Genomic DNA, 22,570 nt, shown 5'->3' on the forward strand with positions numbered 1-22,570 from the left:
CCCTGGAGACCCACACCGGGTGATAGGAGCCCCGGGCCCAGGGCCGCAGTAAGCGCCTTGGGTCCGGCAGGGGGCTGCGCGGGTGGGCGTCGGGGAGATTGCTGAGCCAGTCACCGCGGAAAACTCCCAAGACAAACACCACCAGGGCACGGACCTCAGCATTATCATCATCCCCTGCACTTATGAAAGGCTTGATACAGACAGCAAGGGGATGGTCATTAATCAACTGGTTCCAGGACGACCCACGCTTGTCCTAGGATTCTGGGGACCCCTACTTCCAGCTTCTTGGTGGGCACGGAGGGCGCTAAGGATCATCTCTGTCTGCATTCAGCGTGGAACCCGGACCTAGAAGCCACCTGACCCTGCCCGCGATCCCCCAAGTACTGCTAACATCGCTAGCGGCTCATCACTCCTGGCGCCAGGACCCCAGCAAGCTGGAGAGTCGGCAGCCGCTGAAGTGAGGGCAGCGGCCGCGGCTTCAGGCGCCGCAGTGCGCAGGCGCATGCGCAAACGGCGCAGGCGCCGCCTAGAAGTGACTTCTCCAAAAAGTGTCTTAGTTCGCGGTCACCTGAGCTCCGGGCAACTCGGCTGCGGCAGGCTTCGAGGATACCCGCTCTCCGCGAGTCCTGACTGCAGACCCCGCCCTCTTCAATTGTCCATCCGCTCCGCCATCCCGAACCTTTCAAGGGTCTGTCATATCCCTCCTTGTTCTTTCTCACTCGCGGGCCGGATTGGGCCGAGCCGGGCTGCCCGGGTGCGGTCCCTGACCATGGCGTCCCTCTTCAAGAAGAAAACCGTGGATGGTGAGTTCCGTGCCTGGCTGAAAAGGCCTAGCTCTGCGTTTCCCAGGCTTATTTGGGGGACTTCCGGCCTTGACTCTTGTTGCTGTCCCTGGGGGCGGGGCTGGATCAAGTGGCCCCACAGGTGACCGCCTTCGTGCGTCACTTTTCCACTTCCCTGTCTCTTCGGACTCGCCCTACCTCAATCTCACCTGGGCAGTCTGGCTTCCTCTCTCTGATAACACAATCCTTAACAGCCCCGCCCCGTCCCCAGGTTTCTCCTTCAGCTGTATCCTGAGCATTTCCTGGAGGCAGGATGCGGTTGACCCTTGCCTGTCATTAGATTTGGTGATTTGATGAATTTCTTGTTGGTTTCCTCTGAGTGTTTACTGCTCCTTCAGTTTGGAGCTGTACTACTTGGGAGCATCCAAACCGGAAACCTGTGTTGACGTGGGGGGAGGGTGTAATAGGCTCCAGTTACCAAATGAACTTGGTCTGGACCAGTCTTGCCCTGGGAACACACCATCAACAGAGATGTGAAATAAATGCTTCTTGACTGACACCAGTAGAAAAATAAAAGAAATCCAAGGGAGGTACCTGGATTTCGTTTTCATAGTTGACTTCTGTCTCGTATAAATATCTTGCTGTCTAAAGTAAGAAATGTGGTTTGCATTATCTGCATAGACACTTAGGTTTTAATATGCTTGCATTGCCTCAGACATTTAACTCAATGTCATTTTAAGGGGAAAAAGTGAATACAGGAATATACAAATTGGTGTTTGTAAGCAATGATTGTCATAAATGCTTATATGGCTGTTTAGTTAGCCTTGATATTTTCATTGACTTTACCAGGAATCAAATTCATTCAAATTATTTAGAAATCGTGTTTCTCATTACATGTTGAGTCTAGGTTGTTGCTGGTTCAATCAAAGAATCACTTCTTTGTAAGGGTCTAACTGCCACAAAAGGAGCAGTGGTAGCTAGACAGTGATTGGTACAAACAGGGTGCTCAATCCAGACGTGGGGTAACTCCTTCGTTCCTTTGTATTGACTGTTCCAGTGCTGCCACAGTTATTTTTTGGAGGATGACAGAGATAGGATCTTTACCCTCCGCACTACCTTTTACTTCAGCACATGTCTTTTTACCCCTAATTTGTCACACAGCATAATACTGTGTGATACATAATAATAATTTTTGGTTATTCTGAGTGGGTGAAATTGACTTTTTATTAACTGAGAAATACCACTTACAATACTTGCAATAACTATCAAGTTTGGATAGGAAGTAATGCAATTATGTGAAATGAGTTTTGTGTGTATTTTACCTGAGAATGTTAATCTTTAACATGACACTTTATTTTTTCAGTGTTCAGTACCAACATTATGGTTTTCAGTTATTGTATAGTACTCCGGGGCGGGGGGGGGGAGGTTTTTTTTTTTTTGGTTATTTAAGTCTCATAGAGTGAGAATTGTACAGAGGTAAAGGGTTGCATCTTCTTACTATGATATTACAAATTAAAATTTTAAAATTAACATTAAAAGCGAAACGTCCTAGCTCTAATTGCTTGATGTCTGTCAAATTACAAAGACATAAAAATCAGTTCTATATTCTCAGTGCTGTGCTTCCTGGTGCTTTTGGCAATCCAGTGACAATTGTACTTGAAGTATAGAGCAGAAAAAAAAAAAGACAATGAGGATGTGCAGTGAGCATGTTTAACTGTATACTTATTTGCAGCTGAGTTAATTCATCCAAGAAATGATGTTTTTGCTAAATAGACTTACTTGCAAGAAAAAAATCTTAAGGACTTTTGGAAGGAACTATCTACTGACTTAAAGATCTGAGTGTGAAATTTCTGAATATAAATTTGGCCACTATGTACATTTCACTATAACCAGCAAACTGCATACTTGATGTTTTCTTAAATTATCATGTCAATTGAGATCACTTAATGACATCTTAATTGTAGATCTGTACTTTCATTATTTTGATCTGGAGATTTGCTGATGCTTTTATTCTTTATTTTCTCAGAAAAAAAAAAAAAGATGTTTTGTTTAAAAGGTGACAGCATTCATCTTAGCAGTAATGAGGCTATATATTTTGAAAGTGAACGTATTCTTATGCATATCTGCCAGATTCTCAGAATCGTTGATTATTGATCATAAGATCTTTTACTATATGCTGTCTTTTTACCTGTTTCGGCAGTAATGAAATTCTGATATATAAGAAAAATATGTAACTACTTATAGAGCTGGAGAATAATTGAATCTTTCTTGTCTCTTTGGATTGGCTAGAAGAGTTGCATACAATATCATTAAAGAATACTGCATATGTAAATTAAAAGGGGAGAAAACATTACAGCACTTATTACTATTCAGAGTTATGTTTAATTCATTTTTGACACAAAGATGAACAAGTCTCTGCAGTGTATACTTTGTTACAGAAATTAATGAGAATTGTAGCTCAGTGCTAAGGAAGAGAAAGATTCTTTTGAATTTGAAATTACAGTTGACTACTTGGTTTTCCTTTTACTGATTTATAAGATATATATATATATATGTATACACACACACACACACACACACACACACACACACACACATTATATAGGCCTTCCCCAGTAGCTCAGCGGTAAAGAATCCGCCTGCAATGCAGAAGATGTGAGAGATGTGGGTTCGATCCCTGGGTCAGGAAGATCATCTGGAAGAGGTCATGGCAACCCACTCTGGTATTCTTGCCTGGAGAGACTCCATCAACAGAGGAGCCTGGCGGACTATGGCCCATAGGGTCATGAAGAGTCAGACACAACTGAAACTACTTGTATATATATATGTACATGTACATGCATATATGTTTTTGTTTTGTTTTCCTTTTGTATTTTTTCCCTAAGTGGACTAATGGTGACCTATTTTTTTAATCTAATTATGAACCTGTAAGTCAAGATGCCATGAGGACTTGTGAATGCACAGCTAAATATGCCTGTTAAAAAGTGAAGGTCTTTAAGCGCGATATACTTTTTGTCTGTTATCCTCAACAAAGACAAATTTGAGGTGCTAGTCTAAGCCAGCACACTGTGTTAGCATATTGTATCTGTATCTTATTTAATTCTTAACAAAACCTATAAGCACTATTGTCATCTCCATTTTATAGATGAGGAAACTGAGACGCAAAGGACTAAGTAACTTGCCCAGGATCATTCAGCTACTAGGTGACAGAGACATGACTTTCTCTCTTTGAGCATTATCATTGTTGTTTGTTTCTTATTGAAAAGCCTGCGGCACAATTTAATTTTGCTGTTCTTGCTAAGTACAAGGAATTCTCAGCATTTGGTAGATACCATGTAAGGCATACCTTTTGTCTATAAGCCAAAATTTTCTTAGTGGAAATATTTTCCCTTAACCCAACGTTTTCTTAGGAAGTATTTTCCAATTCATTTTACTCTTCATCTAAATCTCTCAAAGGAGTGGTGATGTCTCCTATCCCCACTTCTCTACTTCTCTGACGTCCCCCCACCCACCATTGTACAGCAGTTTGATTTACATCTCATGTAATAAATGAGATCTTGCTAAGATCATCAGTGACTTCTAGATCACTGAATCCCATTTTTAGTGATCATCTCTTAGGCTATGTTTTGCATTTGATTTTGATAATAATTTTTTCCTTGAAATTCTCTTTTGGTTTGCATGACATAACACTGTCTTCATTTTCCACAAATTCTTCTGACTACTCCTTTTCCTTTTATGTTTTTCTTTTCTTTCTTCCTTCTTTTCTTATTTTAACCTTGCCTTTAAATGTTAGTGTTTTGCTTGGTTCCATCTTGGATTACCATTATTCTAACTGTACATTTTCTCCCTACATGATCTTATCTAAACTCTTATTTTAGTTATAACCTAAGTGCTGATGTATCCCAATTGTGTATCTTTAGATATATTTTTCTGAGTTTCAGATCAGTATATCTAATAGTTTCCTAAGTATCTCCACCTTGATGTCCCAGAGTACCTCAAATTAAAAGAGGTCCCCAAAAGAATTCATCACCATCTCCTTCAAGTCAGTTCTTTTCCTGGGTTTTCATCTTCCGATGTGTAGCAGTCCTTGATTTTGCCCTCTACCTTTAATTAATTACCAAGTCCTCCTTTTGTCTCTTAAATGTTTGTCACATATGATCTTTCTTTTTCTCATTCAGGTCCCATTTATCTTAAACTTTCTTACGTCATTTTTCTGCATTTCCTTCTTGTAGCTTCATAGCCTGTAAATCATTCATCTGTAAAGTTGCCTATGTGATTGATATATATATATGAACTCCAAATCTTACTATGCTGCTGCTAAGTCACTTCAGTCGTGTCTGACTCTGTGCGACCCCATAGACAGCAGCCCACCAGGCTCCCCCGTCCCTGGGATTCTCCAGGCAAGAACACTGGAGTGGGTTGCCATTTCCTTCTCCAGTGCATGAAAGTGAAAAGTGAAAGTGAAGTTGCTCAGTCGTGCCTGACCCTCAGTGACCCCACGGACTGCAGCCTACCAGGCTCCTCCGTCCATGGGATTTTCCAGGCAAGAGTACTGGAGTGGGGTGCCATTGCCTTCTCCCTTACCATGCTACTCCTCACTATGCTGCTCCTCACTGTAAATCCATTTATTGAGTCTCTAGCATGAAAGGATCGAGTGAGTGCCATGCTTGATCTGTTCCTTGTCTTCCTTACTAGCCATGTCATTTCACTAAGAACCCTTCTCATATTCATCTGTATATATCATACTCTTTCTCACTCTGATGTTTTTTTAGTTATGATACCTTTATGTGTAGAGTTCTCTTTTTTTCTTCCTGTAGCTAATTTGAACAGGTTTTTTTCTTTCTCTAGAAATTCTTCTTCAGTGCCACCTCAGTTCAGTTCAGTTCAGTCACTCAATCGTGTCCGACTCTTTGTGACCCCATGAACCACAGCACGCCAGGCCTCCCTGTCCATCACCAACTCCGGAGTTCACTCAAACCCATGTCCATCGAGTCGGTGATGCAATCCAACCATCTCATCCTCTGTTGTCCCCTTGTCCTCCTGCCCTCAATCTTTTCTAGCATCAAGGTCTTTTCAAATGAGTCAGCTCTTCATATCAGGTGGCCAAAGTATTGGAGTTTCAGCTTCAACATCAGTCCTTCCAATGAACATCCAGGACTGATCTCCTTTAGGATGGACTGGTTGGATCTCCTTGCAGTCCAAGGGACTCTCAAGAGTCTTCTCCAACACCACAGTTCAAAAGCATCAATTCTTCGGTGTTCAGCTTTCTTTATAGTCCAACTCTCACATCCATACATGACCACTGGAAAAACCATAGCCTTGACTAGATGGACCTTTGTTGGCAAAGTAATGTCTCTGTTTTTGAATATGCTGTCTAGGTTGGTCATAACTTTCCTTCCACGGAGTAAGCGTCTTTTAATTTCATGGCAGCAGTCACCATCTGCAGTGATTTTGGAGCCCAGAAAAATAAAGTCAGCCACTGTTTCCACTGTTTCCCCATCTATTTACCATGAAGTGATGTGACCAGATTCCATGATCTTCATTTTCTGAATGTTGAGCTTTAAGCCAGCTTTTTCACTCTCCTCTTTCACTTTCATCAAGAGGCCCTTTAGTTCTTCTTGCTTTCTTCCATAAGGGTGGTGTCATCTGCATATCTGAGGTTATTGATATTTCTACCGGCAATCTTGATTCCAGCTTGTGCTTCCTCCAGCCCAGAGTTTCTCATGATGTACTCTGCATAGAAGTTAAATAAGTAGGGTGACAGTATACAGCCTTGACGTACTCCTTTTCCTATTTGGAACCAGTCTGTTGTTCCATGTCCAACTCTAACTGTTGCTTCCTGACCTGCATACAGGTTTCTCAAGAGGCAGGTCATGTGGTCTCTTATTCCCATCTCTTTCAGAATTTTCCACAGTTTGTTGTGATCCACACAGTCAAAGGGTTTGGCATAGTCAGTAAAGCAGAAATAGATGTTTTTCTGGAACTCTCTTGCAAACTGTGTTAAATACCTCACTCCTTGTGCCCCCCTCCCACTTTTTTTTTTTTTAACATCTTCTTGTTTGTATTTTCCTGAATGAAAGTAGATCTTCACGAACTTCCAAAGTTGGATTATGCTTTTCTTAAGTTTTTCCACATTCCACATTTGGATGGTTGCAGAGTCTTCAGCATTAATGAGAATGACTCTACAGCAGTTTAGAGTTTAGAGACTAAATGCCAAAATAGTGGCATTTACTAACCAAGAGCGGTGTTCTCAGTATCCATATCCAGAGCATCCTGTAGTCTACATCTATATTATCACACCAACCCTGAACCTTAGTGCAAGTTTAGAGATAATTTGAGAACTGTTACTGACAGTAGAGGAACAAAGCTTCTTAGGCTTTGCCTTATTGGGTGCTGTTTATGTATGCTGATTTTCCAGAGTTCAAAATTTGTGAAATTTTGACTAAGTTGGATAAATCTGTCAAGAGTCAGTTGTGATGCCACATTTTTGATAGCACAAGAGGGGATAAAATTTATCACCTACATAAATTAGATCCCTTTCAGAAATATCCGTGCCTTCTTCCAGATAAACTACAGCATTCTCATGGTGCTACCTACAGTACCCAGATCTTTCTTTGCATGGTATGTGTTCCCAGAATGATTATTATCCTGAATATTTAAAAACTCAAATTTTGCTTTCTGATTGGTTCCTAAATTCTTGGCACACCAAAGAAAAATAATTGAATAAGGAATTCACGAACACAGTACTCTTCTGAGCATTTTTCTGAGCAAAAGTATTACAACATTTTATTTATAGGAAATAGAGACTGTTTCTTTTCTGTTTTTTTGAACAATTTCAGATCTGAAGAAAAGTTGAAATGACACTATTCAGTGAATACCCATTTTCTCATTGCCTCAATGTACCAATTATTAACATTATGCCACATTTGTTTTCTCTCCCTTTCTATGTGTGTATGTCTTTATGAGTACATTTGTATGCATATGTGGGTTTCTGTTGTTGAATTATTTAGGGTAAGTTATAGACATCATGAAACTGTGACAATCCAGCAGATATTTCCCAGAATAGGATATTCACCTGTACAAACACAATGCCATTATGACTCTCAAAAAAGTTAATAGTGTACAGAAGTGAAAGTGACAGTGTAAGTCTCTCAGTCGTGTCTGACTGTTTGCGACCCCGTGGACTATAGCCCACCTGGCTCCTCTGTCCATGGGATTCTTCAGGCAAGAATACTGGAGTGGGTTGTCACGTCCTGCTCCAAGGGATCTTCCGGACCCAGGGATTGAAACTGTGTCTCTTATGTCTCCTGCATTGGCAGGCGTGTTTTTTCCCACTAGCACCACCTGGGAACTCCCAATAGCATTATTTAATATGGAGTGAAATTCCAAATTTCCTTAATTGTCCACCCTCCCCCCCAATTCATTACTGCAGTTTTTGTTGCTGTTGTTTGTGAGGGAAGTGATTACCTGGGTGATGAAAAGACTTTCCTACTTATGTGGCATTTGAGAGAAAAACACAGTGTTGAGAAAGAAATAGTTATGTGATGACCAGGTACCTGAGCCTTCTAGGCATAGAGAACAGTAAAGTAAGAAGCCCTTTCAGAAGCCCAGGAACAGATATTTCTGTATGAAATGTCTTTCCTTTACATTTCTCCATTCCAAACATGATACCAAAGGCTGGTATTTCCTTTCATGCTACCATTTTCTACCTTCAAGTCCATCCTGTGAGACTGTTCTTTCAAAGGATCTTTCACTCATTCCTTTACTTATCTAAGCTGAAAAACACCCTTGGCAGTTTTCTGAAGCTGTTATTGATGAGCATGCTAAAGGCTGTGTCTTTGAGACCCACATGAGACCCAAAGATCTGCTGACAGGTGACATCTCAAAACCTTCCTTAAATTCCTGAAAACACTGATATTTTAACAATCACGAACAAATTCATTTCAATGAGTTCCTCAGGGCTTGAGTTACTTTTGAGACTTTCCTGGTGGGGGAAAAGCATTCCTTGTTGCTTCTTTTTATGCTACCACAGGGCTAGACTCCTATTCTCTTCATAGTGTTCCACCTTTTCCTATCAAGTGAGTCCCGCTGAGATTTTCAACTTCAGCCTGGTTTTTAAGCAAATCCCTGGCTGTCTGGACCAAGTACAGAGTGGCATGATTCTCTACTCTCCTTTCTGTTTCCCATAGTTGTTTATTTTTGTTTTTATTTTTTCTTCATCATGTATTAAAACTGGTTACTTAGGTGATACGTTTTCTTTCAGATTTCTGATATACTATGTCCAAAGCCTGAGAAACAAGTTTGCTTTGCCTATCAAATTTTGATTTCTTCTCACCCACTCTCTCACTGTTATTGTCCTTCTGCCTCTGTAAATTTGATTTTCAAAGCCAGTATTCTCTAGGTACTGACCTCTAATATTAATATTTCTTTCTTAGCCCTTAACCTTTGAGTTTGTAGCATTTTTGCAGTTTTTTTTTTTTTTTCCCTCATCAACCTAAGGAGATGGTATATCCTCACATGGCCAGTACCCCATCCCCCTTTGTTGTTCATTGTGGAGCTCCACATGCCAGCTTTAGCTGAACTCATGCTCCCAGCTCTTCTGTTCATAGCCATGATCAGAGTTTATCTAATACTCCTTCACCCACTCTACCAGTGCCACAGTGCCACTATTTCCTCTGATACTAGCTTGCAGACCTTGCACATAAAATACAAAGAGGACACTTGCTCTCTCCTCTTGGATCTTAATCCCCAAAAGCCAGTTCATGGAGATGGTAAAGCAGGATGTGGAAGCATTTTGTGCTCCTTTTTCAATCCATGTGATCGTCAGATTCAGGATAGGCAATACAGTTGCATAAATCAAAATGATTTTTCTCTGAAGAAACACATTTAAAAGCAGACAATATGGTAATGTTAAAAAGTCCATCATGACCTTACAGTAAAGTGGCAAACCCAGTACATGGTAGAGCCGGTGCTGTCTAGGAGACCAGCTTAAACACAGCTGAGTGGTATAGTCTGTGAGTTGTGCTTTAGTGCTCCTGAGGCACAGTAATCCTGACTGCAAGCTTGAGCTCCCTCCCTTCTCTCAAAACATAGGCACTTGAAAGGATGAAAAAAAAAAAAGAAAAAAGTGGGCTTTCCTGATAGTTCAGTTGGTAAAAAAAAATCCGCCTACAATGCAGGAGACCCTGGCTCAATTCCTGGATGGGGAAGATTCGCTGGAGAAGGAGGGATAGGCTACCCCCTCCAGTATTCTTGGGCTTCGCTTGTGGCTCAGCAAGTAAAGAATCCGCCTGCAATGCGGGAGATCTGGGTTTGATCCCTAGGTTCGGAAGATCCCCTGGAGAAGGGAAAGACAACCCACTCCAGTATTCTGGCCTAGAGAATTCCATGGACTGGAATAGTCCATGTATAGTCAGTCCATGGGGTCGCAAAGAGTAGGACACGACTGAGCGACTTTTACTTTTCATATTTGCAGCTTGTAATGAGCGACTTTCACTTTTCATATTTGCAGCTTGTAATTTAATCCTCAGATGTGCAAACAGTATGGAAATGAGCAGAGTCTAGAAATAATAACTATGATTCAAGTTGAGGCTTAGCCTCAAACCCAGTAGAAAATTCTAGTGAGCTAGATCACATGGGAGACCCTTTTATATTTCACTTTTTATTTTGGCGCTCTCTGTTTTTCTTTTCTTTGGTAATCAGATAGACCTTATTGACTGGGAACCAAAGAATGACCTTAGGTCTGTTTGTATCTTCTTAAGTCCAAAATTTAAGTCAGTGATCTTATCACTCTTATACATATGTGTTACTTTGTTCAATAAGAAGAGCCTGAAAGGCTTTAATGCCCGGGGTGGAGCTGGCCTGAGTGGCCTTTTCTCAGTGTTGTGCTGGATGTGGGTGAGGAGAAGATGGTGGGTGGGGCAGCCCCTGGAACCTTCTGACATGTCCAAGTACTAACAGAGAGAGCATACCGTAGGCACATCCCTGCATATTCACAGTTTGGAAGTTCAGTACTCCATTTTTCCTTTGTAGAAAATGTCATAAAATCTGTCATAGCTCAGATTTTGCCATTGTTAAATTGTCAACCATCTTTCTTGATAACTAGTAGATTTTATTGTTAAATTATTAGTCATCTTTCTTGATAACCAATAAATTTTATTACATATTTTTAAAGAACCTGTTAAATTATGGCTATAAGATAAATCCTTTCACATTTTGGTATATATATGTTTGTATTCCCTTAGATTACAGTTAACTACTATATTGGTATAGTTGTTGATATGAAGTAAAATGAGAATACAAATAGGTAAATAAATAAAATATACTTCTTGCTCTTAAAGAGCTTGTAACCTTAGGAAGAAATCAGACCTACTAAGAAATAAATTTAATGGGAAATAAACTTTGACTTCAGAACATTAAGAGTGTCTCCGAACCTTTTTCATGTTATTCCTTCTGAATTATTTGAAGATTAAATTATTAACTATGAGTTTAGTACAGGAATTGTTTTTAAAGAAAATTTGTTTTATAGGATACACCCATTATCTCATACGAAAAAAATATTTTACTGTCTTTTCCCTCTTACTTTAATATATTTTAAAGTGTTACAGTTTTGTTTTATACAATCTAGTGTATAACATTAGATGCTCTTGGATTATAGCTTAGAACTCTTTAAATATTAATAGGTCATTAACAACAGGCTGTGAAATATGCAGTAGTTAATTTTCTTTATTTTTCCTTCTCTAATATACAGTGACAGTTATGGTACACATAGTTACATAAAATTAAGAAAAGTGAAGTCAAACAGTTTCGATTAAATTGTTTTATTAATATATCATGTCATTAAAGTATCATGTCATAATACTTGTATTTCAACAAAGATGGCTCTATCTATTCTTTACTCTGATTCTCTGACACCAAGTGGGTGTCTCCAGCACTTTAGTTCAATCCTAACCAACAACTGTTTGGAGTTAGTACAGACCCCACAGGTTAAGGGCTCTGTGCACAAAACTGTCCTCCCTTAAGAGGCCAGTCACAAGTCTTAGATTGCCACCAGTACTTCTGACTGACCGGCTGTAAACACTAGTGTCACCCCAACTCCCTCTTCAGATCTGAAAACACACTAGAACAACTCTCAGAACTCAGGAAAGTTCTTAGTATTACCAGTTTATTTGTAAGAATGCAACTCAGGAACAGCTAAGTGGAAGCAAGGTACTGTGCAGGGGGATGGGGTGAGGGGTGGTGCTCAGAGTATCTAGGCCCTCTCTGGACATGTTACCTTCCCAGAATATCAGTATGTTCACCAACCTGGAAACTCTTTCAGTCTCTTTATTTATTTTTTTTAATTTAATTTTATTTTTAAACTTACAATATTGTATTAGTTTTGCCAAATATCGAAATGAATCCACCACAGGTATACCCACGTTCCCCATCCTGAACCCAGTCTCTTTAAGAATATTTATAACCCTGTCTCTGGCTCTACTCCCCTCCCCTGAGAGATGGGGCTGAAAGGCCTCACCTTCTAATCAAGAATTTGGACTTTCTGGTAAGCAGCCTCATCCTGAACTCTCCAGAGGTACACTTCCTTAGATCAAAAGACATATCTATCACTCAGGAAATTCCAAGAGTTTTGGGAGCTCTGTGCCAGGAACTCAAGACAAAGACCAAATATAAATTTTTCATTACATGACCTTAGTAATGAAAAAATGTATATTGATAACATTTTAGATCCAACAGTCAGTGCTTTCAGCAGTTGCTTTACACTGTGTCAATTACCTAGTCACAATTCAACTTATCAATATGGTGGCTTCTCTCTCAGCTCAGTACTTTTGTAATGTTAGAAGACCATCATCATTATCTTAATATTTCATCTTATCCTAGTTGAATTCAGGGAGTTTTTAGTGTGCAAAAGGATTGTATTCCAAAAGTTCACTTGTAATACTATAGTGTTAAATTTAGGGCATATTTTCTTTTGAAATAGTAGAATAAGTGGTCAGTGTTTTCATACCAATCCATTGTCTTGGGCAAGATAGGGGAACTATGTCCAAAAAATGGAAATTGAAAGGGTTTAAGTAGTGAAGATGAAAAAGCTGATGATTGTTTTGAAAGATGGGGAAATGAAAGCTTTCTTTGCTTTTTTGTTTAGTGTCAGTCTGTAGATTTCAGAGGAAAAACATCATGTGTGTAGACCTAATTAAATTTATGTCCACCTAAAATTCATATGTAGAAGCCCCAACCCCTAATGTGACTGTATTTGGAGACAGGGTCTTTACAGAGATAACAGGTTAAATGAGGTCATGAGGGTGGAGCCCTAATCCAATAGGACCAGTGTTATCATAAGAAGAAGAAAAGATACCAGAGAAAAGGCCATGTGAGGACACAAGAAGAAGATGGCTATCTCATGTCAAGGGAGAGGGCTCAGAAAAAACCAACCCTGCCAGCACCTTAAAATTCTGTTGTTTCTGCCACCCAGTCTATGGTGTTTGTTGTAATAGCCCTAGCAAACTAACAAGTCATGTTTTTTAAGAATAGGATCCCAGCCAGTGCTCCATGAAACACTGCTACCCAAGAAATGCTAATAGAGGTTTCTTTAAAAGGATTCCTGGTTTAATGACTTCGGAGAATAACCGACCACATATTCTTCCCTTAAAGGTTAACAATGTACTTTTGTATATTAAATGTTCTTAGAAGCCTTGAAGCAAATAAATTGGTTTAAAATTTTTTCAACTTGAACATTTCCCAAATATATTTGCCTACAGACTATCCCCTTCTTTTTTAAGTGAAACATGTTTCCCATCTAGAAGAAAGTGAGTGAGGGGAGAGAGCTCCCTCTCTTCTCATCTCCTATATAGATATTGTATGGTTTCCTATTCCTGTGTGTAAGGAACATATAGAATGTATCTTTAGTAAATCCTGAGTGTGAGATGTCCACCAATATAACTTAATTGAGAAACAGAGTAAGTAAAGGAGGAGAAATAGATGTTTTGTAAGTAGGATATAGGAGCTCTGACATCTTATTTTTAACTTTTATTCAGTCATTGTAGTTGATTTTATATAATGACGTGAAATGTTGTTCATTCTGTTTAACAGTGCTATTTGTTGATATCTGTCTCTATTTGTAAGGATTATGTCTCTGATAGCTTTATTTTTTGTTTTCCTACAAGCTTCACAGTCAGAGGCTATTGAATCAGAGTGCCTGTGGGGTGAAGCCTAGCACTTTTTTCTCCCTTGCGCAGATTACCTCACCAAATACCAATTCCGGCCTCTGAAACAAGTGAAATAATAGTACCTACCTTTGGGGGTTGTTGTGAAGCACTTAATATACCTATTACTCAGTATAATTAGTTATTTTTATTCTGAGTAAAGTTTCATTATAATAAGAAATGTGTAGAATATAAGTTGTGATGCTCCATCACTACAAAAGATAATGGTTGCTGGCTTTGCTGTTATTTTAATGGAGTTGAAATTCACTTAACATTAATCACTTTAAAGTGAACAGGTCAGGAGCATTTAGTACATTCACAATGGTGTATAACCACCATCTCTAGTTCCAAAACATTTTCATCACCGTAAAATAAAGCCCTGTATCCATTAAGCAATGACTCACCAGTCCCCTGTCTCTCCAGTTCATGGACATTTGGGTTGATTCCACCTTTTGACTATTTTAAATAGTGCTGAATTTGTGTAGAGTAATGGTTTAGGTACTTTTTTTTTCAGTTCTTTTGGGTAAATAGGAGGGAAATTGTGAGATGAGTTGGTAATTTTATGTTCAACTTTTGAGGAACCACTGAACTTTTATCCACAATGGCTGAAATAATTTACATTCCTACTCACAAGAAGAACTAAAGAGCCTCTTGATGAAAGTGAAAGAGGAGAGTGAAAAAGTTGGCTTAAAACTCAACATTCAAAAAATTAAGAACGTGGCATCCAGTCCCATCACTTCATGGCAAATAGATGGGGAAACAATGAAAACAGTGACAGACTTTATTTTGGGGGGCTCCAAAATCACTGCAGATGGTGACTGCTGCCATGAAATTAAAAGACGCTTGCTCCTTGGAAGAAAAGTTAATGACCAACCTAGACAGCATATTAAAAAGCAGACACATTACTTTACCAACAGAGGTCCGTCTAGTCAAAGCTATGGTTTTTCCAGTAGTCATGTATGGATGTGAGAGTTGGACTATAAAGAAAGCTGAGCACTGAAGAATCGATGCTTTTGAGCTGTGGTGTTGAAGAAGACTCTTGGTTATAGCCATTTTGGCAGATGAGAAATGGTTTCTGATTTCCCTAATGAGTACTTTGTATCTTTTCCAAATATTTGTTGGCCATTTATGTATTTTCTTTGGCAAAATGTCTGTGCAAGGTGTTCACTCATTTGTTGAGTTGTCCTTTGTTTTTGAATTGTAAGAGGTTTATACATACATACATACATACATATATATATATGTGTATATATATATATATTCTGGCTTCTGACTCATATGTAATTGGCGAATATATTCTCCCATTTTCTACATTGTCTTTTCACTTGATAATTCCCTTTAGTCACAGTTTCTAGTTTTCATGGAGTCTGCTTTATCTATTTTTTTCTCTTGTTGCTTGTGCTTTTAGTGTCATATCTAAGAATCGATTGCCAAAACCCAAATCATGTAGATTTACTCCTATGTATTCTTCTAAGTCTTTTATGATTTTAGCTCTTATATTTGAGTCATTCTTCTCTTTTGAGTTAATTTTTATATATGGTGTGAGGCAGGAGTCCAATTTCTTTCTTTCTTTCTTTTTTCTCATGTAGCTGACTAGTTTTCCCAGTGCCATCTGATGAGGAGACTCTTCTATCTGTTGTAGTGGTGGTAGTTTTAAATTCTACCTCTTTACTGAAAAGGTACTCTAGTAAAATGATTAAGACCACTGATTCAGGAGACAAAACTTGCATCCAAATCTGGCATTACTACTTACTACCTTGTGACCTTGGGCACGTTATTTAAACTTATTAACACATATTTTCGGATACGTATAAAATAATAGAAAAACCAATTCCATGGCATTATTGCGAACGTTATACTGAATTGTTGTTTTTCAGTTGCTAAGTCATGTCTGACTTTTTGCAACCCCATGGACTGGAGCACCCCAGGATCCTCTGTACTCCACTATCTCCCAGACTTTGCTCAAATTCATGTCCATTGAATCTGTGATGCTATCTAACCATCTCACCCTCTGTCGCCCTCTTCTCCTTTTGCCTTCCATCTTTTCCAGCATCAGGGTCTTTTCCAGTGAGTTGGCTCTTCATTTCAGGAGGCCAAAGTATTGGAGCTTCAGCTTCGGCAACAGTCCTTCCAATGAATATTCAGAGTTGATTTCCTTTAGGATTGACTGGTTTGATCTTCTTGAAATGCAAGGGAATCTGAAGACTCTTCTCCAGCACCACAATTCAAAAGCATCAATTCTTTGGTGCTCAGCCTTCATTATGGTCCAACTCTCACATCCATAAATGACTACTGGAAAAACCATAGCTTTGACTATATAGACCTTTGTCAGCAAAGTGATGTCTCTGCTTTTTAATGCACTGACTATGTTTGTCATAGTTTTCCTTTCAAGGAGCAAGTGTCTTTAATTTCATGGTTGCAGTCACTGCTTCCACTTTTTCTCCTTCTATTTGCCATGAAGTGATGAGACCAGATGTCATGACCTTAGTTTTTTGAATGTTGAGTTTTAAGCCAGCTTTTTCACTCTTCTTTCACCCTTATCAAGAGGCTCTTTAGTTCCTTTTCACTTTCTGCCATTCAGTATCATCCTCATATATGGGGTTGTTATTTCCTCTTGCAGTCTTGCTTCTAGCTTGTGATTCATGCAGCCCAGCATTTCTATTGATGATACTCTGTATAGAAGTTAAATAAGCAGGGTGACAATACATAGCCTTGTCATACTTCTTTCTCAGTTTTGAACCAGTCAGTTCCATGTAAGTTTCTAACTGTTGCTTCTTGACCTTCATACAGGTTTCTCAGGAGACAGGTAAGATGGTGTGGTACTCCATTTTCCACAGTTTGCTGTGATTCACACAGTCAAAGGCTTTAGTTTAGTCATTTAAGCAGAAGTACATGTTTTTCTGGAATCCCTTTGTTTTCTCTGATCCAATAGAATGTTGAGAATTTGATCTCTGGTTCCTCTGCCTTTCCTAAGTCCAGCTTTTACATCTGAAATTCTTGGTTCACATACTATTGAAGCCTAGCTTGAAGGATTTTGAGCACAATCTTGCTAGGATGTAAAGTGAGTGCGATTGTGTGGTAGTTGAACATTCTTTGGCTTTGGGATGAAGACCTGTTTTCCAGTTGTGGCCACTGCTGAGTTTTCCAGTTTTGCTGACATGCTGATTGTAGCACTTTAATAGCATCACCTTTTAGGATTTTAAATAGCTGACCACATTTCGTCAGAACTCTTCACTATGACTTGTCCCTCTTGGGTAGCCCAGCATGGCATTGTTCATAGCTTTATTGAGTTACACAAGCCCCTTTGCCATGACAAGGCTGTGTTCCATGAAGGGATCACATACATGTAAAGTACTTCGCAAGTTTCCTCACAGTGAGCAAACAGTTTGGCAAACATTACCATCCATATCTGTGATCTTTTGAAGTAATCACTATTTAGTAACAATTAATCTAAATTATAGTCAGTCAGTTAGACTAATACTTTAATTCTTCAAAAGGTAAGACTGATGGATCCTCATGAATTGAGATAAATGAGAAAGACATTAACAATGAATGGACACTTACAATATATCAGGTCATTGTGAATGTTATTTGCACCTTCATGATAATTTTTATTTTATAAGAAATTGAGGTTTAGAGTATTAACTGACTTTACAAGAAACCATCATATAATGATCCAGTAGCAGAGGTGTGATTCAAATCCCTGTCTGCTTCATTGGAAGTCTGGATGCTTCTCTTACTCTATAATGATGATGACATAGTGTAAAAAAAAGATTTAATAAACACATTGCCTGTCTTCCTTTTTGGAATTTCGTGTAATATTGAAGTAGGGAAGAGATGAAAAAGGTTGTGTGTGTGTGTGTGTGTGTTTGCTCACTCACTCGCATATATGTGACATATAATATATATGTCATAAAAGCAATGTATAATAATCAGTTCTCTAAGGGAGTATTTTAGTGTGATTTATATATTCTTTTGACTAAACCTCAGACTATATAGTGTATTTGTACTTCAGTGTTTTTTTATATAATCAATATTTATAATTCATTCTAACATTTGATTAATTTTTAGTATATTGAAACAAAAAAATTTAACATCTTGTAAAATTTTTTTAATTGAGGTTTCTACTTCCAGTATTTTAAGTGGTATTAAAGAAGATCTTACAATTCATACATTTAGGTTTCTTTTGTGATTCTCTTAGATGTAATAAAGGAACAGAATCGAGAGTTACGAGGTACACAGAGGGCTATAATCAGAGATCGGGCAGCTTTAGAGAAACAAGAAAAACAGCTGGTAAGTAGAACATTAAATTTCAGTTTAACTTTTCTAACAAATTTAGAAGTCAGTGTTGGAGTAATTAGCTAACTAGGAAAAAGACACATGGCAGGTGGTAAGTGATTTACTTTACTAAGAAATGGCATTTAATACCTTCCTGCAATTTCTGGTTACCTTTGTTTACTGTGTCATTCTCTTGATTTTTATCAGGAGTCTTTATTCTGCTGAATATAAAATCAAATTATTCTTCTGTTTGTGAAAGACATAAATGCCTAGGAAGAAATATTGCTCAAAACAGCCATCTTCTTCTCAATCAACAGCAAAGATAAAATAGTCCTAGAAAACAAGAGCCCTTCACAATATTGTAAAGCAATTATCCTCCAGTTGAAAATAAATAAATAAATTAAAAAAGAACAAAACAAGAGAGGGTTGCAAGAACTGTTATTGACAATGTCTGTGATAATGAATATACTTTTAAAATAGATTGGCTATCTTTAAGTATTTTTCTGTTACGTTTTTAAATGTATATTGCTTAAAACATTTTTAAAAACCAACATGCTTGAGGTATAGTTGACATGCAATTGATTGTCCATGTTTAAAGCAAATAATTTGACACATTTTGACATATGTATTAACTCATGAAACGATTACTACAGTCAAGGTAATGAACATATCCATCATCCCCAAAAGTTTTCTTATTCCCTTTATAATCGCTTCTACCCATCCCCTTTCTCCCTATTTCCTCCTCAGTTAGGCAAACACTGGTCTGTCATTGTAGATTTTACATTTGCAAGAATTTTATATAGATGAAATCGTAAAGTGATTTCATGTTTATATGGCTTCTTTCATTCATAATTATTTTGAGCTTAATCAGTGTCATTACATGTATCATCATTTTTACTGATAACTGTTATTCCATGTGTGGACATTGCAAAATTTGACTATCCGTTTACCAGCTAATGAACATTAGGGTCATTTCCCAGGTCATTTCAGGGTTATACTGATCCTGTGCTACTTTCATCATATTTCTGATACTTTTTGTTGCTGGTATATAGAAATACATTCATTTTTTTTTTGTACATTGATCTTTTATTCTGTAACCTTCCTAAACTCAGTCTAGTAGCCTTTTTGTAGATTCTATTAGATTTCTACATAGACAATCATGTCATCTGTGTAAATAAAATTTTTCTTCCTTTTGTCATTGTTTATTAGCTATAGGCTTTTTGTAGAGGCCCTTTCTCAGGTTGAAGTTCCTTTATCTAGTTGTTGAGAGTTTTTATCAGGAACTTATTTTGTCAAGTGCTGTCTTTTTTTGCATCTATTGAGATTATAATTATGTAGTTTTTCTTCTTTAGTCTGTTAGTATAGTGAATTACATAACTGATGATTTTCCAAAGTTGAATCAAACTTTTGCTATTGGGATAACTTCATTAGTAATGATGAAGTTTTAAAAAAATATTTTATTTCAATTTGTTGAAATTTTCATAAGAATATTAGTATCTCTGATCATAAAAACTGTTAATTTGTAGTTATCTTTTTGTGTGGTGTCCTTATGTAGTTTAACATCAGAGTACTGCTGACCTTAAAGCATGAGTTGGCTAGTGTCCCTTTCTGTTTCATTTACTGGAAGGGTCTGTGTATTTCTTTTTTAAATGTTTGATCGGTTTCATCAGTAAAGTGAAGTTTTCTTTGTGGATAGATGTTTGAACTAAACAAAAATCTCTTTATGGCTAGATTTTTAAATTCTAAAATTTTCAATTTTTAGAAAATAGGTATAGAATGGATCAAACTTTCTACGTTTTGAATGAGGTTTTGGTAGTGCACATCTGTCAAATAATTTGTTCATCTCTACTAAATTTTAAAATGTAATAACATTGTGTTTATAATATTTTCTTAGTATTCTTTAACATCTTTTGGTTGTTAAGTGATGCCCTCCTCTGCATTTTCAGTATTTGTCATTTGTGTATTCTCTGTTTTTTTCTTTCTTCTAATTGGCAGTGGTTTATCAATTTGATCAATTTCTCATAAAAGAAAAAGCTTTTGATCTCATTAATTTTCTGTATTTTTTTCCTTCCTAGTTTATAGATTTCTTCTCTTGTTTATATATTTCTTTTTCTTATATACTTTGTGTTTTATTTTCTCTGCTTTTTTCTACTTTCTCTATTTTGAAGCCTACTAGATACTCAGTTTTTCTAAATGTAAGCTCTAACACTTTAAATTTCTAAGAACTGTTTTTACTGCAACTCACACATTTTGATATGTGCATTTTTATTTTATTAAGTTCAAAATATTATCTCATTTCCCCTGTGATTTTTTTTTCTATGTTGTTATTGTTGTTGTCACAACCCCGTGTACTGCAGCACGCCAGGCTTGCCTGTCCTCCACTATCTCCCAGAGTTGGCTCAAATTTATGTCCATTTAGTTAGTGATGCCATCCAACCAACTCATCCTCTGTCTCCCCCTTCTCCTCATTCCCCCCATCTTGACCAACATCAGGGTCTTTTCTAATGAGTTGACTCTTTGCATCACGTGGCCAAAGTATTGGAGCTTCAGCCTCAGCATCAGTCCTTCCAATGAATGTTCAGAGTTGATTTCCTTTAGAATTAAGTGGTTTGATCTCCTTGTTGTCCAAGGGACTCTCCAGAGTCTTCTCCAGTACTACAATTGGAAAGCATCAATTCTTGCATGACTTATTTCGAACCATGTTGCCTAATTTCTGCTTGTTATTTTCCTTTCTTATTTTTCTTACTGCTTTCTAAGTTTAATTTCACTCCAGTTAGAAATCATACCTGTAGGATTCCAATCCTTTTATTTTTGTTGAACCTTGTTTTCTGATCCAGAATGTGGTATATTTTTGGTAATTCCTTTTTTTTTTTTTTAATGTGCACTTGCAAAGAGTATTCTGCTGTTGGTGATGGAGTTTTTAGTGAATGTTGGTTAGGTCAGGTTGGTGATAGTGCTTTTGTAAATCTGTACACTCATCCTAAAATACACTTTTGTAAATTTGTAAATTTACACTTTTGTAAATCTGTCCACTCGTCCTAAAATACAGCAATATACTTAAGAAAGGAGTTGCTGATGTCCCTTATGCTACTTGTGTCTTTGTCTGTTTCTCCTTTCAGTTGTATCAGTTGCACTTCATAAATCTGGAAGCGCTGTTTTAGGTGCATACACATTTAGAATTGGTTTGACATCTTTATGTATTAATTCTTTTGTTATGAAATGCCCCTTTTATTCTGTTAATATTCCCTTTTCTTTTTTTTAATCTAGTTAATGTAACCACTCCAAATTTCCAGATTTTACTAAGTATTTATATAGAATATATTTGTTCTATCCTTTTACTTAGCTTTATATAGCTTTGTTTTGCTAATCAAAGTTGTTTTCTTGAGATAGCATATATTTTTATGTTCTGAGAAGGAAATGGCAACCCACTCCAGTATTCTTGCATGGAGAATCCCATGGACAGAGGAGCCTGGCAGGTTACAGTCCACAGGGTCACAAAGAATCGGACACGACTTAGCAACTAAACAACATCTAATTTGCCAATTTGTCTCTTACTTAAGATAGAAAATGGACCTTTTCCTTGAAGATAGTTGTCTGTATTACTAGCTTCAAATCTACCACTGTTTTTTTTTCCTTTGCTATCTTCTACCAATTCCTCCTTTAATTTTTTTTTTTTTCCTACCTACTTTTGGATTGAGTTTTTAAATTTTCTTTTCGGCTTTATGTGATTACTGTTTTGTAGACTTGCTTTCTTTGTGTAGAACACAGTACTAGTTCCGTCTTATCCATATAAACATGTAAAACAGTTTGCCCTCTCAAATGTCTATTTGTATGACTTTGTTAAAGCCTCTTTCTTCATAATCAGGGTGAAAGGATATAATGTATATGTTCAGTCTGTTCTCAAATCACTGAGGACTCCCCCTTTAATGATCTTACTCCTTTTTATTTCCTCTGATAGGAATTAGAAATTAAGAAAATGGCCAAGATTGGTAATAAAGAAGCTTGCAGAGTTTTAGCCAAACAGCTTGTACATCTACGGAAACAAAAAACAAGAACCTTTGCTGTAAGTTCGAAAGTCACTTCCATGTCCACACAAACAAAAGTGATGAATTCTCAGATGAAGATGGCAGGAGCCATGTCTACTACAGCAAAAGTAAGTGGAAACCTTTATATCCATAGCTTTGTGATTTCATCTGAGATGTTTAAATATCAGCATTCAAATTAGATTTAAAGCTCCCTCTTTTATATGTGTGTGTGTGTGTGTGTGTGTATGATAACATATATATGGTATAGAATCTTTGTAATTTTTAA

The 22,570-nt window shown here is 37.5% G+C and overlaps 1 protein-coding gene across 1 annotated transcript in view; it reads left to right on the top strand.

Moving 5' to 3' along the window:
- The first annotated feature begins 487 nt into the window (after positions 1 to 487).
- Positions 488 to 22,570, top strand: part of CHMP2B (charged multivesicular body protein 2B) — a 33,857-nt gene continuing 11,774 nt past the window's right edge. The window contains exons 1-3 of the mRNA XM_005895592.3: positions 488 to 803; positions 18,183 to 18,274; positions 22,218 to 22,412. Of these exons, the coding sequence (XP_005895654.2) occupies positions 503 to 803; positions 18,183 to 18,274; positions 22,218 to 22,412 (588 nt within the window). The 5' untranslated portion in view covers positions 488 to 502. The remainder of the gene's footprint in view (positions 804 to 18,182; positions 18,275 to 22,217; positions 22,413 to 22,570) is intronic.

Source organism: Bos mutus, chromosome 1 (assembly GCF_027580195.1).
Source record: "Bos mutus isolate GX-2022 chromosome 1, NWIPB_WYAK_1.1, whole genome shotgun sequence".
NCBI lineage: Eukaryota > Metazoa > Chordata > Mammalia > Artiodactyla > Bovidae > Bos > Bos mutus.